Raw genomic sequence first — 22,474 nt, 5'->3', positions numbered from 1 at the left:
TGGAAGTCAATGTGGACTTGGATTATGTGAAAAATGAAAGAACATGAAAGCAGATTTTTATGTATTATTGTTTTAATGTTTAATCCGTTATCCTTTCTTTGCTGGTGATTCTGTAAATGTCGTAAGTTTTATGGCAACACAGGAACATGATTCATTCCGTGGTCGCCCCAACCATTCTTGGGGGTTTTCTATATATTTAAGCAGATGTATTGGCTCAGATTGATATTTAAGACCCAGATCTCCTCTGGGCGATCCTTCCCGCCTCGCTGGCAAGTCAATTAACTTGTCTTAAACGGACTGTGTTGTGTGATGACTACATAACTGAGCGAAAGTCCCGGGAGACAAGCTGTCAGGGAAAGCACTAGGAGCCTCACACAGCGGGAGGGTGGGGCGTGTCCTCAGGGAGCATGCGCAGAGGTGGCGGCGGAAGCGGGTGTTCCTAGGGCGGAAGTGACGCCGGCTTTCGGCTTAGAGGCAGTGTAGCCGGTCTATGCCGGGAGGCGGCGGCCGTGGCTGCTGATCTTCGGAGCGCGGCGGAGCGCGCCGGGCTGAGGCCCTGACGGGTAAGGCTTGCGGGAGGGTCGCGTGCCTGGCCGGGGACCCGGCGCTCGCGTCCCGTCTCGACCGTGGAACCTAGGCCTGGCTAGTGTTGGGAACCGTCTCCGTGGTGACGAAGCTCTCCTTCCCAAGGACAAGTTTCTCCCGGGCCGCGATTGTGACGTGTGCCTGGGCTCGGGGTGGCGGTGGAGTGGGAAGCGCGGCGGAAGCGGGCGAGCTAGGCCGCGGCGGACCCGGGGGAGCGTCTACGGGGCAGGAGACTAGTGAGCGCCCCGAGAGTGGCGGACACTAGGCCGCGGCGGTTTGGGGAGGACCCAGCCGTCGGCTAGTCAGACTGTTTTGGTTTGAGTGACTTCTGGAGGAAGAGGCGGGGACTCCCTGCTGCGCCCGATTTTGTGTTTACGTGTTTTGGTCTGATCTCTGGCTTCACTTGGGCTAAGAGATTAGTTAAGTCTTACTGTTTGGAAAGCAGCCCTCCCTTTGGAGCTTGGAGAAGGCTTTAAGAAATCTTGGGCAGAGTAAGTTCGTTTTTTTCCGTCTGGACTGGATTTCACGACTCCGCCCCCTCGCCCCACCCCCTGCCGAAGTTCACGGGTGTTTGGACAGGTCCGAAGGTGTTAGACAAGTTCCTGCTAGTGCTCGTCGCCCTAAAACTGTACTGTTAGAATTAAGCTGGCGTGGACGCATGTATTTCTCTACTGAGAAATATGAAGTGCAGTTTGTTCCTCAAAACTTTGTTGGAAAACGTTGTAGCATTTGACAATGATAGATTTCTGGCTTTATAGTTAGAAATTTGGATGGAAAAGTTTTCATCACTGCTTCCTGCCAGTAGTAAAATTTTTTTGATCAGCACACGAATAAATACTAATTAAAATGTTAGTGTTCAATCCAAGAACATTTGCAAAGGATTATTTGAATAACTTTTCGTTAAAGAGGACTGATTGTGGGCTTATGAGCTTTAAGGTGCTCACCGGGTGTGGAGAAGAGGCTGGGGCCAAGCGCTCGCCTCCATTCTGTTCTGAATGGTCAATTTGATCACTGTGCGTCCCTTCCAAATGTTAGGATTACAGGCAAACTGCACCACTCTGAATTTAAGCTAGAGTTCTGCAGGAATGTATTTGGCTGTGCTGGAAATGACTTGTTAATCACCTTCCCCTGTCCTTTTTGTTAAATTTCAAATACAGTCTATTGTATTACTTGTTTTCAAGCTGTTAAATTAACCGCAGGCCCCTTGCTCCTAGGATTGCAGCCATTTGTGTGAAATGTAACCAGTGATTGTGTTTTCTAGGACAAAAATAACATCTTCACATTATTAGTTGCAACTGTTAGAGGATACTATTTAAAAATTTTTTAAGACTCACCTGATGTGTATGAGTGTTTTGCCTGCACTTATGTATGTGCACCGCATGTATGCCTCGTGGCCTCAAGTCAGAAGAACTTGTCAGATCCCGGGGAACTAGAGAGATCTAGAGAGATAGATGGTTGTGAACCATCATGTGGGTGCTGGGAACCCAACCTGGGCGCTATACCAGAGCAATAAGTGCCCTTAACTACTGAGCCATCTCTCCAGCCCCTAGAATGCTAAGTTTTTATGTTCTATCTATACGCTTATAGTTCTTTAGAGGAATTACCTTACCTGTAAGGTTTATTTTTACTTACTTATTGCTTACTGTATAGTCCTGGCTGTCCAGGAACTCTTCACGTAGTCCAGGCTGGCCTTGAATTCAGAGATCTGCCTGCCTCTACCTGCCTTCAGAGTGCTGATATTAAAAGTGTTTCCCACCAAACCCAGCTTTAACTATAAAGTTTATTGGATTGTTTTCTTTTGAAATGGCTGTTATTCACTCATGGCTCTAAAGTTTGCATTGTTTGAAATAAGCCTTAGGAGAAATTACAGATTTCCTATCCCCTAATACTTGTGGGCCAAGAACATAGTATTTTAGAAATGAACTTATAAAAAGTTAAATCAGATGTGATGTTTTATCACCTGGGATTCTAGCACTTGGGAGGTTTAGTCAGGGGAAGTGTCAGGAGCTTGAGGACAGCCTGGACTACAGCACATAGAACACACACAGCACATAGAACACATACAGCACATAGAACACATACAGCACATAGAGCACATACAGCACATAAAGCACATACAGCACATAGAGCCTTTCTCAACAGAGGAAACAACTACAGTTGGGTGGCACCTGGGTAGAATACAGGGCTACTCAGCTGTGAAGACTACTACTGGCGATAGAGATGTTTCAGGAGTGGGTGCAAATTTAACAAAGGTCTCTGTGTCTGCCTCCCCGAATGTTGGCTGATAATGTATTTCTGAGAGTATGGTATTCGACAAACTAGGCAAGAGAGCTGAAGAGTGAGTAAGGGAACTTACTGCCTACCAGACTATTTTTATCCCTTCAGATGTTTCTGAACATTAGAACAAATATATGTAGGAACAAGTGTGTGTGTGTGTGTGTGTGTGTGTGTGTGTGTGTGTGTAATGTTTTTGAGACAGGGCCTTGCTTTGTAGCTTTGATTGGGTCTGTAATTTACTATGTAGACCAGGCCTCCTAAAACTCAGAGATCTGCCTACCTCTATTTCCCAAGTGCTGGAAAGGCCTCTATTTTTGTAGCTGAATATTTTTAAAAACATTGGCTGTCAACCACTATCTTAATTATGGCACTTTGCAAGGGTACAAAGTGTTCATGCAATGTTTTCTGTTGAAGGAAGTTAGACATGGGGCTTTTTATTGCCAGTTTGCTTTTATTGACTTTATTCTTGAAAGTTATGACCATACACAAAAGGACTAGCAGTGAAATTAAGATTTTTTTTTTTTTTTTTGCTGTTATTTTGTTACCCCAACTCCCAACACATTTGTTTTTCCTTATGGAGTTTTTAAATCAAATGCTAGAAATCAAGGCTTTTCACCTGTAATTAATGTAGTAGCTAATGATGATTTTAAAAAAATACTTTGTCTCATACAGAGATTTTTTTTTTTTGAAAGCTTAATTGGTAGGATAGGTGAATGCCTAAATTCAAAAAGCCAAGATGGGCTATCTATCTATTTATTTATTTATTTATTTATTTATCTATCCTGAAATAGGATTTCTCTGTGCAACAGCCCTACCTGTCCTGGTGCTAGCTCTGTAGACCAGGCTGGCCTCGAACTCAGAGATCCCCCTGCCTCTGCCTTCCAAGTGCTGGGCTTAAAGACATACACCACCACTGTGTTGACTAAAAAGCCTAGCTTTAACTTCATGTGGAGCTACTGGAAGAAACAATACCACACAAAGCTCTTCTGTTTGGGGCTTGTAAAAGTCCAGGAGCAGTAAGTAAAGATGACATTGAAATACTTTCCCCTTTTTAATTTTAGCCATTTGCTTAGCTGAATGCCTACACGCTCTTATTTACCTTTTCTATAGATATTAGCGAATTCTAGAAATAATAAAATTGGGTTTTAGTGCAAAGATGTCATAGAGCAGTGGTTCTCAATCTTTCTAGTGTTGCAACCCTTTAATGCAGTTCCTCATGTTGTGGTGACCCCAACCATAAAATTATTTTTGTTACTACTTCATAACTGTAATCTTGGTACTGTTACAAATTGTAAATATCTGTAATATCTGGAAATATATGTGTTTTCTGATGGTCTCAGGAGACCCGTGTGAAAGTGTTGGTTGACACCTAAGGGGGTCACGACCCGATATTGAGAACCACTGTCAGAGTATAGTTTACAGCCTGACACGCTTAAAGGAGTTGTGTGGTAGAAAGCGTTCACTGTAGCATTTCAGGCATTGATTTCTAGACGTAGATGTCAGGCTCTTCAATTAGTGACTGGGAATTTTTTATTTACCTTTGGCCTCCCAACTTACTGTACTGTTTCTGTGGATAGGCTTTAGAGACAAGGAGGTATTGTCTGGTATGGTGAAGTTGCCTGACCGTCCAGCTAAGCAGGGCCTGTTTGCCCTGAATGGTGGTGAAGCTACCCTTCCAGGCATTACCACATGGTGATGTGGGGGCTTTGCACATTGCTTCTCTACTGGACTATATGCTTTTGTGACTTTGGCATTTTCAGTGAATTCCAATATTTTTAGTAGCTTTCTTGTTATTTCAGTTTCTTTCTTACCTGTGGGAAGAGTGAAGCAGACTTACTGTGTAGGAGTGAAAACTTTTTTCTAATTTAAAATTAATGATTCATGTTATATTTATCCATGCTTAACTGTGTTTTAATAAAGGTAAAAAATAAGCTAAAATAATAGTAATAAAATGACTTTTGTAAAATATTTCCATAGCTTTAATAGCATTGATTTTATATTTCTATTCTCCTAAGGAAAAAACTCGGGGCTTCATGTGTACTAGGTAAATACTCTACCAACTCAGTACATTCCCAGATCTTTCTGTGTGTTAGTGTGGGAGTCAGAGGTGGATGTTATTTCCTCTGTGGGTCTCCATTATATTTGTTTTGAAGATAGTCTTTCTTTGAACCTGAAGTTTGCTCATTCAGCTTGAATGGCTGGCCAGTGAGCTCCTATGTTTTTGTCTTTCTTTGTTCCCAAAGTTCTGGGGTTTATAAGTATGTACCTGAGGATACGAACTGAGGTACTGATGCTAAAGCAAGTACTTTATCCACCAAGCCATCTCTCCAGTCTCCTTGTTTTTTTATTTTTTTGATTAGTAAAAGCGAGTTTGGGCTGGGTGGTGGTGACCCATGCCTTTAATCCCAGCACTCAGGAGGCAGAGGCAAGAAGATCTCTGTGAGTTCAAGGCCAGCCTGGTCTACAAAGCAAATTTCAGGATAGGCTCCAAAGATACATATAGAAACCATGTCTTGAAAAACTAAAAAACTAAAAAAAAACAAAAAAACCCAAAGCAAAATACAAATAAACAAGCAAAATATGAATTTGGGGAAGGGATTATTAAAATGAGGTTTATATCAACATGATCATTTAAAAAATAACATAAGTACTTGCAGAAATTTAGATACATTGAATTATAAACTTAGGTTTATGCACCCAAAATTAAATTAAGATATTCCGCATAGCTTGGTGGAAAGTAAATTGGATAGAGTAAATAGAACGTAATCTTGCCTTAAGTTCAGAGATCTGAACTGGTATCCAGTTTAGATGGTATTTGAAAGTATGTGCCTCCCCTCTGGCTTCTAGGTAGACTTCTTTTATAAGACCAGACAGTCTTTTGTTGTTGTTTTTGATTTGTTTTTGTTGTTGTTGTTGTTTATAAACCTAAATATAACCTGCTCAGTCTGTGTAGCATCACTTTTATATATGTTTTTAGTTACTGCCTACTTATTTTTCCTAAGTATGTGCATAGGTAAAGTAAATGCCTACTAAGAGTTAAGGTAGGTTTTGTTTTTGATTTTAGAGATATTAAACCCAGAAGGAAAGGATAATATCAATACAGGTAGAGGAACAAGTAGGATTTTTTTTTTTTGATACAGGGTTTCTCTGTGTAACCCTGGCCATCCTTGAATTCACTCTGTAAACTAGTCTGGCATCAAACTCAGAGATCCACCTGCCTCTGCCTCCCGAGTGCTGGGATTAAAGACATGAGTTACCATCACTGGCAAGTAGGATTATTTTAAGTAACCAACTGAGAAAGTTTACATACTTACAAAGTTAAAAAACTGGTTTTCTATTTGGCTGCATAAAGAGATAAGGGTATTTAGAGAGACTGGGTGGGGTAGGGGAGTGTGTGCATGTGCATAGAATCACTGTGGTTGTTTTCTTTTTAAAGGCCCTTATGGTTCTAATATGAAAGAAGGAGTGAGAAGTAATGATCCAGGCTTTCACAATACTGGATGAGAATACAAGCAGAATGTTAGCAGCAGGGTAATTCAAACTCTAAAATCTGTTATGAGGGAAACATAGTATTCAAGGATTCTGTACAGAAAGGAAGAATTAATTCAACAATACTTAATAAAATACTGATAATTATTTTTTAATAATTTATTTATTTTTATTTTATGTGCATTGATGTTTTGCCTGCATGTATGTCTGTGTGAGTATGCTGGTTTCCCTGTAATTGGAGCTATAAACAGTTGTAAATGGCCATCTGGGTACCAGAAATTGAACCTAGGTCCTCTGGAAGAGCTATCAGTGCCCTTATTGGTTAAGCCATCTTTCCAGCCCCTAAAATACTGATACTTAACTGTCCGTCCCTCATCCTTAGCCCCCCCCCCCCTCATTTCTCCCTTCCCTCCCCTATTGCTAGAGGCCAACAGGTTTATGTTGGTAGAGTCTACATTAAAATACTGATGGTTTCTTTGATTTATGTTAGAATAGAAGCAGAGGGCTTGGCTTTCCAGGAGAGCTGCATTGTCTAGAGTTGAATTTGGTTTTGAGACAGATCTATTTTTTGACTTTTAAACTCTTATAGCTTCCTAAATCATACTAGCTTTGTTTCTTAAATTTTATTTTTGTATTTGATCACATTTTAAAGGAATATTTCTCATGTTTAAGACATACAAATATTTAAAATTAGAATTGACAGCTATATTTGTGTTTGTGTGTGTGATGCTGGGGTTAATCCTAGGGCCTCATACACAAGGAACAAGCACTGAACCCACACTGAGTTGTATCCCAGTCCCAAAAGTTACATAGGTTTTTAAAGTGTAAGTTTATTCTTAGTTGACAGTGTTTAACTTGTATGAATTATTCTTTTCAGATTCACAATGACATCCTTTCAAGAAGTCCCATTGCAGACTTCCAACTTTGCTCATGTCATCTTTCAAAATGTGGCTAAAAGTTACCTTCCTAATGCACACTTGGAGTGTCATTACACCTTAACTCCGTATATCCATCCACATCCCAAAGACTGGGTTGGTATATTCAAGGTAAGAAAAGCTTCTGAAAATGTTGTCTTCCTTGTAGATTATTTTTATTTTATCTTTTTAGAAATTACTTTTATTTTGTGTGTGTGTGTGTGTGTATGTCAGTGGGTGTACAATGCCATGGTTTGTGTCTAGTCAGAGGACATCTTACAGGAGTTGGTTTACTCCTTCTACCATGTTTGTTTTGGGGATTGAACTCAGGTCATCGGGCTTGGAGGCTGGCACCTTTACATGAGGAGACTTCCCTATAACCTGCATATTTTCTCTTATACTAGCCTTTCTTAACAAACATATTAAAATTTCAATTTTATGCCAGTAGTGGCACATACCTTTAATCCCAGCACTCGGGAGGCAGAAGCAGATGGATCTCTGTGAGTTTGAGACCAGCCTGGTCTACAGAGTGATTTCTAGGACAGACATCCAGGGCTACACAGAAAAACCCTGTCTTGAAAAACCAAAACCAACCAACCAAACAAACAAAAAGCCCAACCGGGGCCAAAAGGTTCAGTTTTGTAAACATCACTGTTTACAAACTATTTAAACATCATTCATTTAAACACTGAAAATTAAATTCCTTAAATTTTCTTCTCTGTGTTTAAAAGATCCAATTTGGGTAAGATATTTGTGAAAACTTTTAAGTGGAGACTACTCTTTCATTCCCAACTGCCCAGATTCGAATAATGACACAAAAATTATGTTAATTACAACAGTGTTTGGCCTATTAACTCGGGCTTCTTATTAGCTAGCTCTTACATCTTAAATTAACCCATTTATATTATTTTTATTTTGCCACAAGGTTTGTGGTTTTTTTACCTCTTGATCATTGGGCTACTGTACTACATGGTGTCTCCTTGACTCTGCCTACTCTATATCTCTGTTCGGATTTCCCACCTGACTTTTACTAAGGCATTGGTCAAAACAACTTTATTCATTAACCAATAAAAACAACATATATACAGAACGACATCCTACATCATTTCCCCTTTTCTGTCTAAACAAAAAGGAAGGTTTTAACTTTAATATAGTAAAATTACACAAGCAAGAGTTACAGTTGTAATATTTAATCTATTTGTATAAGGTAAAAATTAAAATATTCTATCATCTATCACATCTTTGTGAGTTTAAAGTTTTGCATCTACTTTATCTTTTATCATAACTAAGGAAAACTATTGTCTGTCTTCAACTCCATCAAAGATTCTAGAAGGATGTGATATTACCTAAGTAAACAGAAAGTACATTGTAAGCAATTTCCAAAACTCTAGAACTGACAGACACTTCTCACTGCCTGGACAGTTAGCAGTTCTTCTGTTATGTTGGGGCATCTATCTTCAGCCTACAGGCCCATAGTATCTGACAGACTTTTTCATGAAGCAGGAAATTTGAAAGACAGTTTCACCTGTATTGGCAGTTTGTCAGTCACTTTCTTCTGTGTCCTACAGAATGTCTGACAGACTCTTTCATGAAGCAGGAACCCTGAAGGACTGTCTCACATTTTGTCTAGTTCAGCAGTCATTTTTCTGTGGGTGCTCCATGTCCAGTATATACAGCATACTGTCAAGTAGTCCAGGCAAGAGCAGTTTCTTACCCAAATGGCTAGCCTTGTCACATTGAAGGCAAATTCCATAACAAGTTTCTTCAGTGCCCATCATCCTCTTGAAGTAAATTGTTGTCACCTGAAGCAGACATGTCTCATTGTTGAGAAAAGTCTAAGTTCTTAAAACCTTTTAAATGCCATATTCTATAGGTCTTTGATATGTCAAAGATTATTTATCTAACTGAAATGTATCTCTGTATATCTAGAAAACCTAACATGACTACGAGTTTTGACTATTACAAATCTATACATTACATTTTAAAATAAGCTTCACAAACACAGTACCTTAAACAAGAGCAGAAATATATATATATATATATAGTATAACAAATCAACCTTAAATTTGTATCAATAGACCAAAGTCCATACCAATGTAAAGTATTCATTTCTATATCATATTCACCTTTAAATGAATGCAAACATTTATAAACAACCATTTTGGGACTTTGGGCATAGTTTTCTCCAAGCTGCTTCCTGCTATTTGTTGGGCTAAGTATTTTTAGGGTTCATGAAGACTTTTGAAGGGGGTCTTGTTCTAGCAAATCATATTATCCTTGAAGGAATCCACTGGTCTCATCTTTTGTGGAAACAAAGGCAGAATCTCTTTTCCAAAGTAACATATCCTTAGGCTCAAATTTTGAAGTCAAGATACCTTTAAAATATATATTAGGTTAGTAGCCTTCAGAATCAAATGTTTTTCAGCAGCTAATTCATTAACAGTCAAAAAAACCCAAAGAAAATACAATAATACACATAACCCAGACTTTCTGTGTATATTCCATCCTTATGTGTGCCTTAATTTTTTTTTACTCCTTTAATCTATAACTGTCTGTATGTATGCTCTTTTTCTCACTCTCCTAAGCCTGTGTACATTTACCCAACTCAGTGATTAATTCCAGAGGTCTTTGTCATCTCAATCTGTCTTACTGTGTATCTGGGATCAATTTCTGACAAGGAGAGTTTTTTTGTTTTTGTCTTTTTTTTAAACGGTAAGCAGGCATGGCTAGGATTAATGCTGTGTCTTTGCCTGCTGACTCCGCCCATCCATAATGGCAGAGGTATGTTCACGGCTTCTGCGAGCCATACTCACTGCCCCAGCTCCAGGGATGCAGCGGGTCTATGTTGCCTTTAAACTCTGTTAAACTTTAAACTCCTTCCCAAACTCTGAGGTTTTATGTGGATGTAGTTCCCTCACATTGTCACCATTGTTAAGCAGAGACTGCTCTTTAATTCCCAGCTGCCCAGATTTGAATAATCACGTAAAAACTTTATTAATTAGAACAGTTTGGACTATTAGCTCAGGCTTCTTATTAACTAATTCTTACGTCTTGAATTAACTCATTTCTGTTATTTTATATTTTATCAAGAGGCTTGTAGTTTGTTAACCACTTGATTCTTGGACTGCTACATGGCGTCTTATGGACTCGGCCTACTCTCTCTATCTCTCTTTGAATTTCATGCCTAACTTTGCTCTGCTAAGCAATTGGCCAAAAGAGCTTTATTCATTAACCAGTTAAAGCAACACATATACAGAAGGATATCCCACATCAAAAACTTTATAGGATCATTCTGTGTGTGCATAAACATGTGTTTTCTGTACTGGGGATTGAACCTAGGGCTTCATGGGAAAGTACTGTACAAGGAGCTGCATCTTCAACTCACAATCTTTTTTTATATTCTAATTTTTCTCTCATTTCACACTTAGAGAGGGAAAACCTACTCATTTCTTTAGATCCTCAAATTGTCTACTGTCTTTAGTGATTTGTGATTGATTTTGTGCAGCTATGTAGCCACGTAGTGCCTCTTTTGCCATGTGTCACTTAAATATTGCTCGCACTGTAGCTGTCCTATTCTTAGGTAACTATTCCATTTTACTTGAGAGGACAGTAAATTCTTTGTTGGCTGGTTCATATAGTCATCAATGATTTTTCATAATATTTACTTGAAAATTATGCTTCAGTGGTTACTACTTTGGTATTCATGGTGCTGGAGGTTTTCTGTAATTTTCTGGCTCTTCGGAGTATAGTAGAGAACAAACATTGTCATGACTAGTGAAAGTAATTCACGGGTAGCCAAACATACGTACGATTTCAAATTGAAATTTGGATTGAAATGCGATTGTCTCATCTGTATAAATTAAGTAGCAAGAAAGAACAAGTTGGCACATTAAGAGTCTAGAAGTGAAAGTTCACCTGATGGAAGGCAGCAAAATAATATTTGCATCTAACAAGGGGTGCTTTCTTGTGGTGTTTTGAGACAAAGTCTTACTCTGTACCTCAGAGTGGGCTGGAATTCTCTGTACACCTTAGGCTGCTCCAAAAAGACAATTCAGCCTGCTTAACCCTTTCAAGTATTGGGATTACGTGCATGGGCCACCATACCCTATTGAATCCTTCATTCTTTGATACTCCTCAGTAGCTAGTTTGAGACTTACTTTGTGTCCCTTAAGGCACCTCAGATTCCAAAACCAGAGATATATAGTCATTGAAGCATTTTATGAAACTCTAGTGTTAGTTTTGAATCTGTGTGAGATAGTAGTATTAAGGTAATGATACTGTTTGAGAACTGGGATTTCCTGAAGAAATAGGTCAGGTCAGAGAGAAATGTGACTGGAAGAGAGGGAAGGATTCCTAAGAATGACAGTGGCTCAGAAGTGAGACTGTCAGGAGAAATGAGTAAGACTTGTTTGTTGTTTTGAGATTCGCTGTGTAGCTAAGGACTGTTTGTGTAGTCCTTGCAAACCTTGAATTTGTAGCAGCCCTCTGGTCTCAGCCTCCTGAGAGCTGAATTATAGGAGTAAACACAGTGCTGGGTTGAACCTTAAATTTATTCCCCTAACATTTAGTGACTTTTCTGTGTGTGAGTATTTTGCCTTTATGTATGTGAATTACAATTTTGCCTGATGCCTGAAGAGAACAGAAGGAGGATCAGATCCCATGGAACTGAGTTATAGAAGCTTGTGAGCCGCCATGTGGATACTGCGAACTGATCCTGGTCCCTGTAAGAGCAGCAAGTGCTCTTAACCACTGAGCTGTTTTCCAGCTCTCTTTTTTTGTTTTTTTAGACAAGATGTCTTGTAACTCAGGAAGCCTGAGCCAGCCTTCAGGCTCACTATTCAGCTCTGACTCACTTTGAACTCTTGATCCTCCTGCTTCCACCTCCCAAGTGCTGCTTCTACTTGGGAGGTAGAAGCAGAGGGTCAGGAGTTCAAGGCCAAGCTTCAGTTAGTAGCAAGTTTGAGGCCATTATGCGACCTTCTCCTTAAGTATGGAGTCTGGTATTGAAGATAAAATACAGAGGTAAAATCCAAAGGTAAATCCAAGGGTGTCAGTGGCCAAGTTCTGTTAACTAGCTCTCATTACCCTTACTTTTGGTGCATGCTTGAGCACATATTGCCAAGAATCACAGGCTCAGCCCACAAAACACCAAGGTCCAGAGCCCAGGTTACAGTTTTTGCTCCAACGCCAGCACAGGCTCCCAAAGGTGCTTAGGCCTCCATGTGAAGATCTCTGCCCCTTATTTTGAGGACTCTTGTGCCGTTTCCACAAATAAACCTGCTTTGTAGAGATGAACGAAATTAATTGCTGTGGAGAGTAGATCTAAAACTGCGTGTTTTATTTCTTCTCAAAACCTTTAGTTGAAGCTGGGTGGTGATGGCGTATGCCTTTAATCCCAGCCTACAGAGCTAGTTCTAGGACAGTCTCCAAAAGTACAGAGAAACTCTGTCTTGAAAAACCAAAACAAAACAAAAATATTTTTTGTTGGAAGAAGTGATATAAGCCATCCATAATAGTATGATAGAGGTGCCCTCTGCATTGTATGTATTGGCTGAGAAATCTGTAGAGATTCTTGTATGACATCGTACTTTCACCTACTCCTCAGAAGACCTTTGACAGCTTGATAATGTTTCTTTTTGGACTTATCTTAGTTAAAGAATAGTTAGGCCCTGTTTTATTTTGTTTCGTTAGATATTGGATCTTGCTATGTAGTCCAGCCTGTTCTCAAACTCACTGTAGCCCAGGCTACCTCAGCCTTTCAAATTCTGGAGCTCTAGGCTTAGACCACCGTGTTTTACTATTTTGAATTTTTTTACTTTGCTCATTTTTTATATATACTGTAAGTTTCAGCTGCTATTTGCACAAATACTCTAAGACTGTTTCTTTCTAGAACTCCTCAATATATTTTTGCCTTTTTGTTTGTTTGTGAGTCTTGTAATATTATTGCCTAGGTTGGTCTTGAATTCACAATCTTTTCTCAGCCTCATTAGTCATGGGGTTAAAGCACCCTATTTGCTATTTTTATTAGTAAGCTTCTTATGCTTAACCTCTTTTTCCATAATAATCAGTTATTATTAAAATTTTACTTACTTTTAGTCAATTTTATGTGTACATTGTGCTAGTGCCACTGTGTGTGTCTGTGTAGATCAGAGGACAATCTTCATAAGTCCTATCCTACCGTGTGGGGCTCAGTGATTGGGTTGTCAGGTTTGGTGGCAAACCTTTTACCCATTGAACTATCTCTCTGAACCTTCCTCCCTCCCTCCGGGTCTTTGTCTGGCGTGGTGGCACTCACCTTTAATCTCAGCCCTCAGTAGGTAAAGGCAGGTGGATCTCTTGAGTTCTAGGATTGCCTGGTCTACATACTGAGTTCCAGAACAGCCAGGGTTGTGTAGGGAGACCCTGGCTCGAAACAAATACCAAACAAAAAACTGTCTTAATGCAGCCTACGCAGGAGGGCACAGATTTGCTGTGTAGTTGATGTTGGGTCAAGCTTTTAGAATCTTTATTCTGCTTAGATCAGTTGTGGAAACCCTGTTGTGAATTTTTCAATTGAGTTATTGTATTCCCCATCTCCATAGGTGACTGTCTGTCTGTCTCTCTATGTTATACTTCATTGTTTTTGTAGAGTTGATTACTGTAGCTTTTTGGCAGTGCATTGAACTTCATTAAAAAATTATCTTGGATTGTTGGCCAGATAATACATCGAACTCTATTTCTTGAGGTTATTTCAGCTTAATGTCGTGTCTTAAGATTTATTTTCTCCCTTTGAACCTCCCATTCTTCAGAAGAATTTTCCCATTTTGTGAATTGCGTAAAGAAGCCTCCTCTTTGATCATTCTAGGCTTGTTTTGTACAGGAAAGATTTGCACCATATACTCTGCCCAAAGGTTGTTAAGTCTTTTACTGGGATGTGTTGTGGCCCCTTTGTGCAATTTCCCGACCAAAAAGCATCGCCTGTTTCAGGACTTTGTTCTCTTTCTCCCTCTTGTGTCTGTCTGTGGTACTGCATGTTCTCTGTTGCAATGGGCTGTTGAACAGTCCCTTTGCAACAGTGCTTCGAGACACCCGAAGTATCCGGGTTTTGTCAGTGCCAAGTTAGGTGAGGCCCAAACTTGCACAGTCCATCATAAAGTCAAAGTGTTAGGTGCATGTCCCACCCTTTCCTGACCCCCTCAGTTGTGCCTACTGAGGGGAAAGAGCTCTTTGGTTGTTAGAAAACAAATCTTTTTTTTTGTTTTGCAGTGTAGCTATTCTTGAACTTTAGCTCGCCTGCAGTGCTTGTTTTTGTAATGGGCATTTGGAGCCCTCTCAAAGGATTTTCTGGGTTATGCCCTGTTAAATCGGTGGCTGCCTGGGAGCAGAGCATGGGCTGCTCAGTCTCCTCCATGTTACTTCACTTTGACTTTCACTCATTGGGTAAAGGATGCTTTTTGAAACAGTTTGTATTTTTCTCAGTGCAGACAAAAGAAAAACACTTTTTCTATTTTTTTGTCTTACCATGTATTTCTTTCAAGAATTAAATACTCATAGTGCCAGTACTGGAAGGAAAGAGGTGGAGTTTCAAAAGTTATAAAGAGCCCTCTATTCTGTCAGGAAAAGTGAGGAGCACGTCAGTGGTTGAGAGCTTTGAACTTTAAGATTCAGTTAGCTCTCATTAATAGAACACAGCTCAATATTATTTTGTCTGTAAACTGAGGTTAATCAAAATCTTAGGACGTGGGGCTGGTGAAGATAGCTCATAAAATAACACCAAGGCAGGCAGCCGGAGTTCAGTCCCCAGAAGGAAAGATGTTTGATGGTATGTGTGCGCAAGTGCATTTGTGTATACAGACACACACATACAGTAAAGAAAGCCTACGAAAATCCTAGAATATGTAATCTAAGCCTGTGTTGGATGTAGTTTTATGTAATGTTGCTAACAGTGTACTTACTTTAAACTTATCTCTAATTATACTATATAAGCTTTTAGAAAACACAATTTGAAATTTGTAGTGTATATATTTAAGTTGAAAATATTACATATATTTAATTGGCTTGCTTACAGTTCAGAGGTTCAGTCCATCATGACAGAGTACATGAGGGCATGCAGGCAGGCATGGTGCATGGTTCTACATCTTATAGCCAACATGAAGTTGACTATATTATGTATTCGTTGTGTGTTGTACTGGATTATGTAAGGACATTTCTCATGAGTGCACAATGTGCTTTGAACATCTTTTCTTGTATACCTCCAGGCTGAAAATGTTGTTAGGTGAAAATATGTTGTTAGTAAGTGGTGTAAATGATCTCTAAGAATGTAATTACTCCCTCCATCCAAAATTTATAGATTGCTTTTAGGCAAAACTTGCGTAGGTGAGAGATCAGTGGATTTAAGTTATAAGAAAGTGTCTACATTAAAAAAAAGAAAAACAAACAACAGCAACAGAACCCCAAATAAACCCTAAGTATGAGGTGTAAAGCAATAAGTTACTTAAAGTCCACAAGGTGGGGGCTAGGAAGATGGCTTAATCAGTAAGTTGCCATGGTTGACCTGATTTTGGATCCTTAGCACCCATGTCATAAAGCTGGGTCTACATGTCTGTAATGCCTGTGTTGGGCAGACAGAGACAAAAGGACATCTAGGGTTTGCTGATCAGCTAGTTAAGCCAAATTGGTGAGCTTCAGGATCAGCGAGAGACCTTGTCTCATAAAACAGGATGAAGAGCAATTGAGGAAGACACTCAACATTGACCTCTGGCATCTCTATGGTTATATATACACCTCTGCACACACAACACTCACGCAAATCTACAGTGTCTAGTGGCATAAATATTTTAAATAAAATAGAAGACTTTGTGTGTGTATGTGAATTGTCTTGGAGAAATTAGATAGCACTTTGCATTTGAATATATAGTAGAAACGTCAATCAGTTTATGTGAATTGATGCAGCTTTAGGTCACAGTTTAATAAATCAAAATTGGACATGCCTGTTAACACTAGATTTGTAAGCATTAAATACATATTTTAATTTTAGGATGTAATACAAATGCTGTATCTAGCTAATATTAAGATATTTACTCAAATCCCTTGTTAAATTTTTCTCCTTTAGGTTGGCTGGAGTACTGCTCGTGATTATTACACATTTCTGTGGTCTCCTATGCCTGAGCATTATGTGGAAGGATCAACTGTCAATTGTGTACTTGCATTTCAAGGTAAGAGCTCAAAACTGAAGGACTTGATCAAGCTAGCTGCCTGTATTGTTGTTATTTGTTTCAGGCATGTCTAAATGAGTGTCTTTGTTGAGTGAAAATCAGGTGAATGTAAATACTAAATGTAGGGCACACACTGTTTTCATAGCTACTCAGAATGCTTTTCTTTTTTAAATGAAGCAAACTTGGAATTTCTTAAGAAATGGTTTTGATGTATGTCTTAGCTAGGATTACCATTGCTGTGAAGAGAGCATGACCACAGCAACTCTTAAAAAGAAAACATGTAATGTGGTGGCTTGCTTATAGTTCAGAGATTCAGTCCATCATGACAGAGTACATGAGGGCTTGCAGGCGGGCATGGTGCATGGTTCTACATCTTATAGCCAACATGAAGTTGACTGAAGTATTGCACTGAAGTAACCCTTGAGAAAAAAAAAAGATCTCAGTGCCCACCCCCACAATGACATACTTCCTCCAACAAGACCACACCTCTGTTGGGGCCATTTTCTTTCAGACCACCACAATACAGCACAATTTATATGTAAGTATTAAGAGGGGGAGGGAGACAAGTAAGAAGACAGAAGTATATATTCTCACACAAAAGCTGAGGATTGGTTGCATATCTAGGGAACAGTATCAACCAAGGATGAAGTTCAAGTTGCCCTAATACTCATTCATTTTACTTTTAAAAGACTCTCGTTTATTCCAGCTTTTGATTTGTCACTTGTATTTGTGAGGAACATAAAGCTAGCGTGCCCTTCTTTTAGGGCTGTTGTCTTCTTTCTGGCTCCTTTGGGATTAGTAGTTCTTAGGAATGTGTATCTGTGGCTTTAACAAGTCCACTATTGTGTTTATTAGCAGTAGCTTAGAAGAAAAGAAATATGACTTTATTTATGCACTGAGAAACAGTTCCGGAGAGATTTTCATCGTGGGTCCTTAGACCAAAGTTTATCTTCTCAGTGAGAATAAAAGTGTGGGTTTTTTGGTTGTTGTTTGTTTTTTGGTTTTTCAAGCTTTGGAGCCTATCCTGGAACTAGCTCTTGTAGGCCAGGCTGGCCTCGAACTCACAGAGATCGCCTGCCTCTGCCTACCGAGTGCTGGGATTAAAGACATGTGCCGCCACCCCCTGAAGAGTAAAAGGTTTTATTGTGCTATGGTTGCGCTCTAGACGGACTATAGATAATGAACATGTACTGTGTGTCTCAAAAGATAGGATAAAAGGACACTTATCTGTCTTTTCTATTACTGTATTGTGAGCAAGGCAGCTTATACAAGAGCTTACAGTTAGAGAGAGAGAGAGAGAGAGAGAGAGCGTGAGCGAGCGAGCACCCATGATTGTCATGTGTATAGAATGGTAGCAGGCAGGGCACTGCAACAGTTGCTGAGAGCTGAGACAACACAAGGCAGAAAGAGCTAACTGGGAATGGTGGGACCTTTGAAACTTTAAAGCATGCCCGCAGTGACACACACCTCTTCCAATACAGTCACATCTCCTAATGCCAAATGGTTCTATCAGTTGAAGACCAAACATGCAGATACATGAGCGTACGGGGGCCATATTCAGATTACCAGAGTCACACATATACATGTGTGTGTGTGTATATATATATATATATATATATATACACACACACACATGTATATACACATATGCAGAGAGGGAGAAAGAGAATAGGAATGAATATGAGTGTTGGGTTTTTTGCTGTAGCCAAGGGTAGCCATGGACTTGTGATCCTCCTCCTCAGCCTCCTGAGTGCTGCTGGGGTTTATAGGCATGTAACACCATGCTTGGCTAAGCTGGAACTCAGTTAAAAAAAATGTATGACATGGGCCTGTAATACTAGAACTTCACAGTTTAGTCTGAAGTGGATACAGAAGTCAGAAACTTGAGACCTGTGTCTAAAATATAAGGTGGAAGAAGAGAACCAACTCAAAACACACATACACAGGCATTTCTTTTCTTTTCTTTTCTTTTTTCTTTTTTTTTTTTTTGGCCCACACAGTATAACATTTGTACTATTAATAAAGACAAGACTTGGGTTCTCAACTGTTATTTAGGGGCTGGGAGTATAGCCTAATGGTGATGTGCTTAGCATGCACAAGACCCTGAGTTCAGTGCTCCACTCTTGCCATCAACCAGAAACATGTTTATGTCTCTACTTAATCTTTTAATATATAGACTTTTAAAAATATTCTATGTAACAATTCAATTTCTGAAATCCTGTCATCTATTTTATGTATATGAGCACTCTGTCTTTATGCACACCTTCGTGCACACTAGAAGAGGAAATATAATCCCATTATAGATGATTGTGAGCCTCCATGTGGCTTCTGGGAATTGAACTGAGGACCTCTGGAAGAGCAGTCAAGTCCTCTTAACCGCTGAGCCATCTCTCCAGGCCCTACATATGGACTTTTTTAGATGATTAAATTTAAATATATGCTAGAGCTCTTTTTGTCACATTTCATTTTTTTTCTTAAAAGATGTGAATTTATTTCTGTTCAATCTGTCATCCTCACCCCACCCCCGCCAAACAGGGTTTCTCTGTGTAGACCTGGGTGCCTTAGAACTCAACTCTGTACACCAGGCTGACCTCAAACTCAGAGCTACACCTGCCTGGTGTGTACTACCACTGACTGACCCTCTGTCTTTATTGTGAATGTTTTTCTTTTAAGAATTACTTAACTGAATTTGTTCTAGTGGCTAATACATTTATTAGTGACTTAGCAAATATACCAAACACATCCAGTTTATTTTTCTTTACCTGAAGATATTTTCCTGGATGCCAAGCACAGGAACAGTAAAGAAGTTTTACAAATTCAGTAGTGTTTTTAGTTTGAGTTTTATGTGTATTTTACTGAATACTAATGTCACATTACAGATTGACTAATTTTTTTTTACTTGGTTGTGCTTTATTTTCTAGCAAATAGTCTTAAATTGTAGCACTGAATACATTTATTTGAAATACTTTTAAAGAAGATTATTTTAGGGTTTTTTTAAGGTTTTATACAAGAATATCGTCTATATTGTAGGGTTGTTTTTCTTTTAAACTTTTTTGTTAAAAAAATCATTTACTGTGTCTATGTGTGTCTGTCTGTTAAAAACATGCAGCAGTCAGAAAACAACTTAGAGGAATTGATTCACTCCTAATATATGGATGGGCATTGGGATTGAACTCAGGTTGCCAGGTTTGGTTGTCAGGCTTGGTGAATAGTGCCTTTATTAACTAAGCCATGATTTTGGCCCTTTATTTTTGTTTTAATATTTTAAATTTATTTAAAATAAATAAATAATTTAAATATTTAAAATAAATTAAATAATTTATTATTTAAATTAAATTTAAATAATATTTTAATATTTTATTTTTATTTTTGTTTTGTTTTAATTTGTGTTAAATTTGTTGATTTAATTTTCTGTGTATAGATGTCTTGCGTGCATATAGGTCTATGTGTCCATGTGGGTGAGTGGTATCCAGAGACCAGAAGAAGATATTGAATCTCATGTAACTGAGTTAGAGATGACTGTGAGCCACCATGTGGGGGCTGGGAATTGAGCCCGTGTTCTCTGTAAGAGCAGCAAGTGATTTTAGCCAGTTGCTGAGTTGCCATACTTTTAATTAAAGCACACATTTTGCTTAGGTATTAGCAGTGTTTCCATTGATGCTCTCTTCCTGTTGTTAGCACCAACCCTAATCCCATATTGCATATATCTGTCAAATCTTAATCTCCTTGGTGTCTTGTCATCTTTGAGGATTACCCTTGAGCGTGTCTCATGTGGGATTAATTTGCTGTTTTTCTCACGGTAATACCAAGATTACACATTATGAGGGGAGAGTGTCATAGTCACTGCATTGTGTCTGAGAGTGCTTATACATCTATTGCTGCTGGTGTTTATCAGGTCATTGATGCTGTCTGGACTCTGCTACCTTAAAGTTTGTAGTTTTCTCTTTGTAATGAAACAATGTTATAGAGTGAGCTACTTTAAAACTATGAAAATATCTTGTTTCTCTTTATGTTTCGGCCACAAATTTCAGTATCCTTCAGTACATTTTTTTTTATAAGAGTTATTGTGTTTACTGAGAAGTGCACACAGTTTGTACCTTAGTTGAAATTATGTTAGACTTATCCTTTTCTGTGAACTCGTTTTTTTCCTAAGAAATAGAGCCTGATACTAATTTTAAATATTGTGCACTTTAAAGTAGTAAAGTAGTTGTTGAAATTGCTCTGGTGTTGGCCCTTAGAGCCTCAGGTTGGGTGCCATTTTTTTTTTCTGCTATGCCCTTTTATCCTTTCATATCTTTTCAAATTTATTTTTGAGGGTCAGTAAGATGATAAGCAGGTAAAGAAGTCTAATGGCTAAGTTTGCTTCCTGGGGCTCACATGGTAGGAAAGAAGGGACTCCTGAAAGTTGTCCTCTGACCACAACATGCTCTTCAAACAAATATATAAATGCAATTCAATTTTTTTTTCTTCCTTGAGATTGGGTTTTTCAATAGCTTTGGGAACCTGTCTTGTAACTAGCTCTTGAAGAACAGACTGGCATCGAACTCACAGAGATTCGCCTGCCTCTGCCTCCTGAGTGCTGGAATTAAAGGCTTGTGTCACCACCACCTGGCTAATTCAAATGTATTTTAAGGCCTAATTTTGTTCACTAAGTACCACAAAAAATTTTCTGGTTTGTCTTGTATTCTGTCTGTCTGTTTCTAAGGAGAAAAACCACCTATTTTTTTAAAGGGTTAAAATTAAAATTAAGTAAGTATAATAATAATGTATTTAAAAATTTTAGGACATAAGTTAGTAGGTATAGATTTTAGATTTTGGGGTAGTTTCTGTGAATATACTCGTCTTTGTGTCTTCCTTTTTATCAGTCACTGAGTCTAGGATTCATTCATCCATGTCTACTATATTCACTTAAATATGCGTCTGCTCCTCAGTGTGTACATTTGTCATCAGTGTTTTGAAGATCTATGATATAAAGCGTGTACAAAACTGGGTGTAGTGGCACGAGGAAGTATTTTCCAGCTATATGGGAAGCAATGCAGAAGGATTATAAGTTTGAAGCCATGTCTTTACATCTTTTTTTTTTTTTCAAGGATTTAGGATGTAACTCAATGGTAAAGCACTTGCTTAGCTTGAGTGAGGCCCACGTTCAATCTCTAATGCCCCCTAGCCTCCCTACTCCCAAAGGTGTGTACTTTGTGAATAGTAATGTAGAGTATAGAATTGAAGGTTTCTTTAGGTAAAAAGAAATTTTGTGTGATATTTAAAGAGGTGAACATTAATTTTGAATTAGGACATTTCAGCAAAATTTAAAAGGGAGGGTACAGATTGAAAAAGAAGAAACTAAGTATTAAACATGGTATTTTTCGTATAGTAATGCTATAAACACATCTGTAGAGTTTAAAGAACTTAGATGGCTTCATGCATATCCTAAATAGAGCTCTGAAGTTGCAAATCATACTTTTCTTGTGCTGCACTAATGAATTTTGTCATTTCTTTTGCATTTACACAGTTCATATATATAGCACATTCCTATATTATATTTAGGATATATAATATCCTAGTTAATATTTCTTTTTTTACAGCAATGAATGTCAAATTGAAGGGAACATTTCTTAAATCGTGTATTCCTGAGTCTCATTCCCTATCCTTAGATTTTTATTGGGTCTTCCTTTCTCTATCCAGCCTCTTTATCATTTTGAAATACAGACTTGACTCCTTTGAGTTGATTTTGCCATAATTAGAATATGGGAGAATGGCTGGAGAGATGGCTCAGTGGTTAAGAACACTTACTGCTCTTGCAGAGGACCCAGGTTTAGCCTATAGTTCCCATATGGTGACTCACAACCATCTGTGTAACTCCAGTGCTTGTGGATCTGATGACACCTGACATCTGCAGGTACAACCAATGCAGGTGGTATACAGACATACACCCAGACAAAACACCCATGCACATCAATAAAAAATGAATAAAAAGTAGATAAAGGGGGAATGGGTATATATGCTTATATATAAGAG

At 38.7% G+C, this 22,474-nt stretch overlaps 1 protein-coding gene across 2 annotated transcripts in view; it reads left to right on the top strand.

Moving 5' to 3' along the window:
- Window positions 1–421: 421 nt before the first annotated feature.
- The window catches only part of Tax1bp1 (Tax1 binding protein 1), a 64,601-nt gene continuing 42,548 nt past the window's right edge, over window positions 422–22,474 (top strand). Inside the window, exons 1-3 of one of the 2 annotated variants that reach the window (XM_048440365.3) lie at window positions 422–563; window positions 7,229–7,397; window positions 16,357–16,459. In XM_048440365.3, coding sequence (XP_048296322.1) covers window positions 7,236–7,397; window positions 16,357–16,459 — 265 coding nt within the window. In that variant the 5' untranslated portion in view covers window positions 422–563; window positions 7,229–7,235. Of the gene's footprint in view, window positions 564–7,228; window positions 7,398–16,356; window positions 16,460–22,474 lie in introns of those variants that run through there. The other variant, XM_085691056.2, reaches the window with a different exon arrangement.

The sequence above is a fragment of the Myodes glareolus genome, chromosome 6 (assembly GCF_982192425.1).
Source record: "Myodes glareolus chromosome 6, mMyoGla1.1, whole genome shotgun sequence".
Taxonomy (NCBI): domain Eukaryota; kingdom Metazoa; phylum Chordata; class Mammalia; order Rodentia; family Cricetidae; genus Myodes; species Myodes glareolus.
This window is presented reverse-complemented; position numbering and strand designations above follow the sequence as displayed.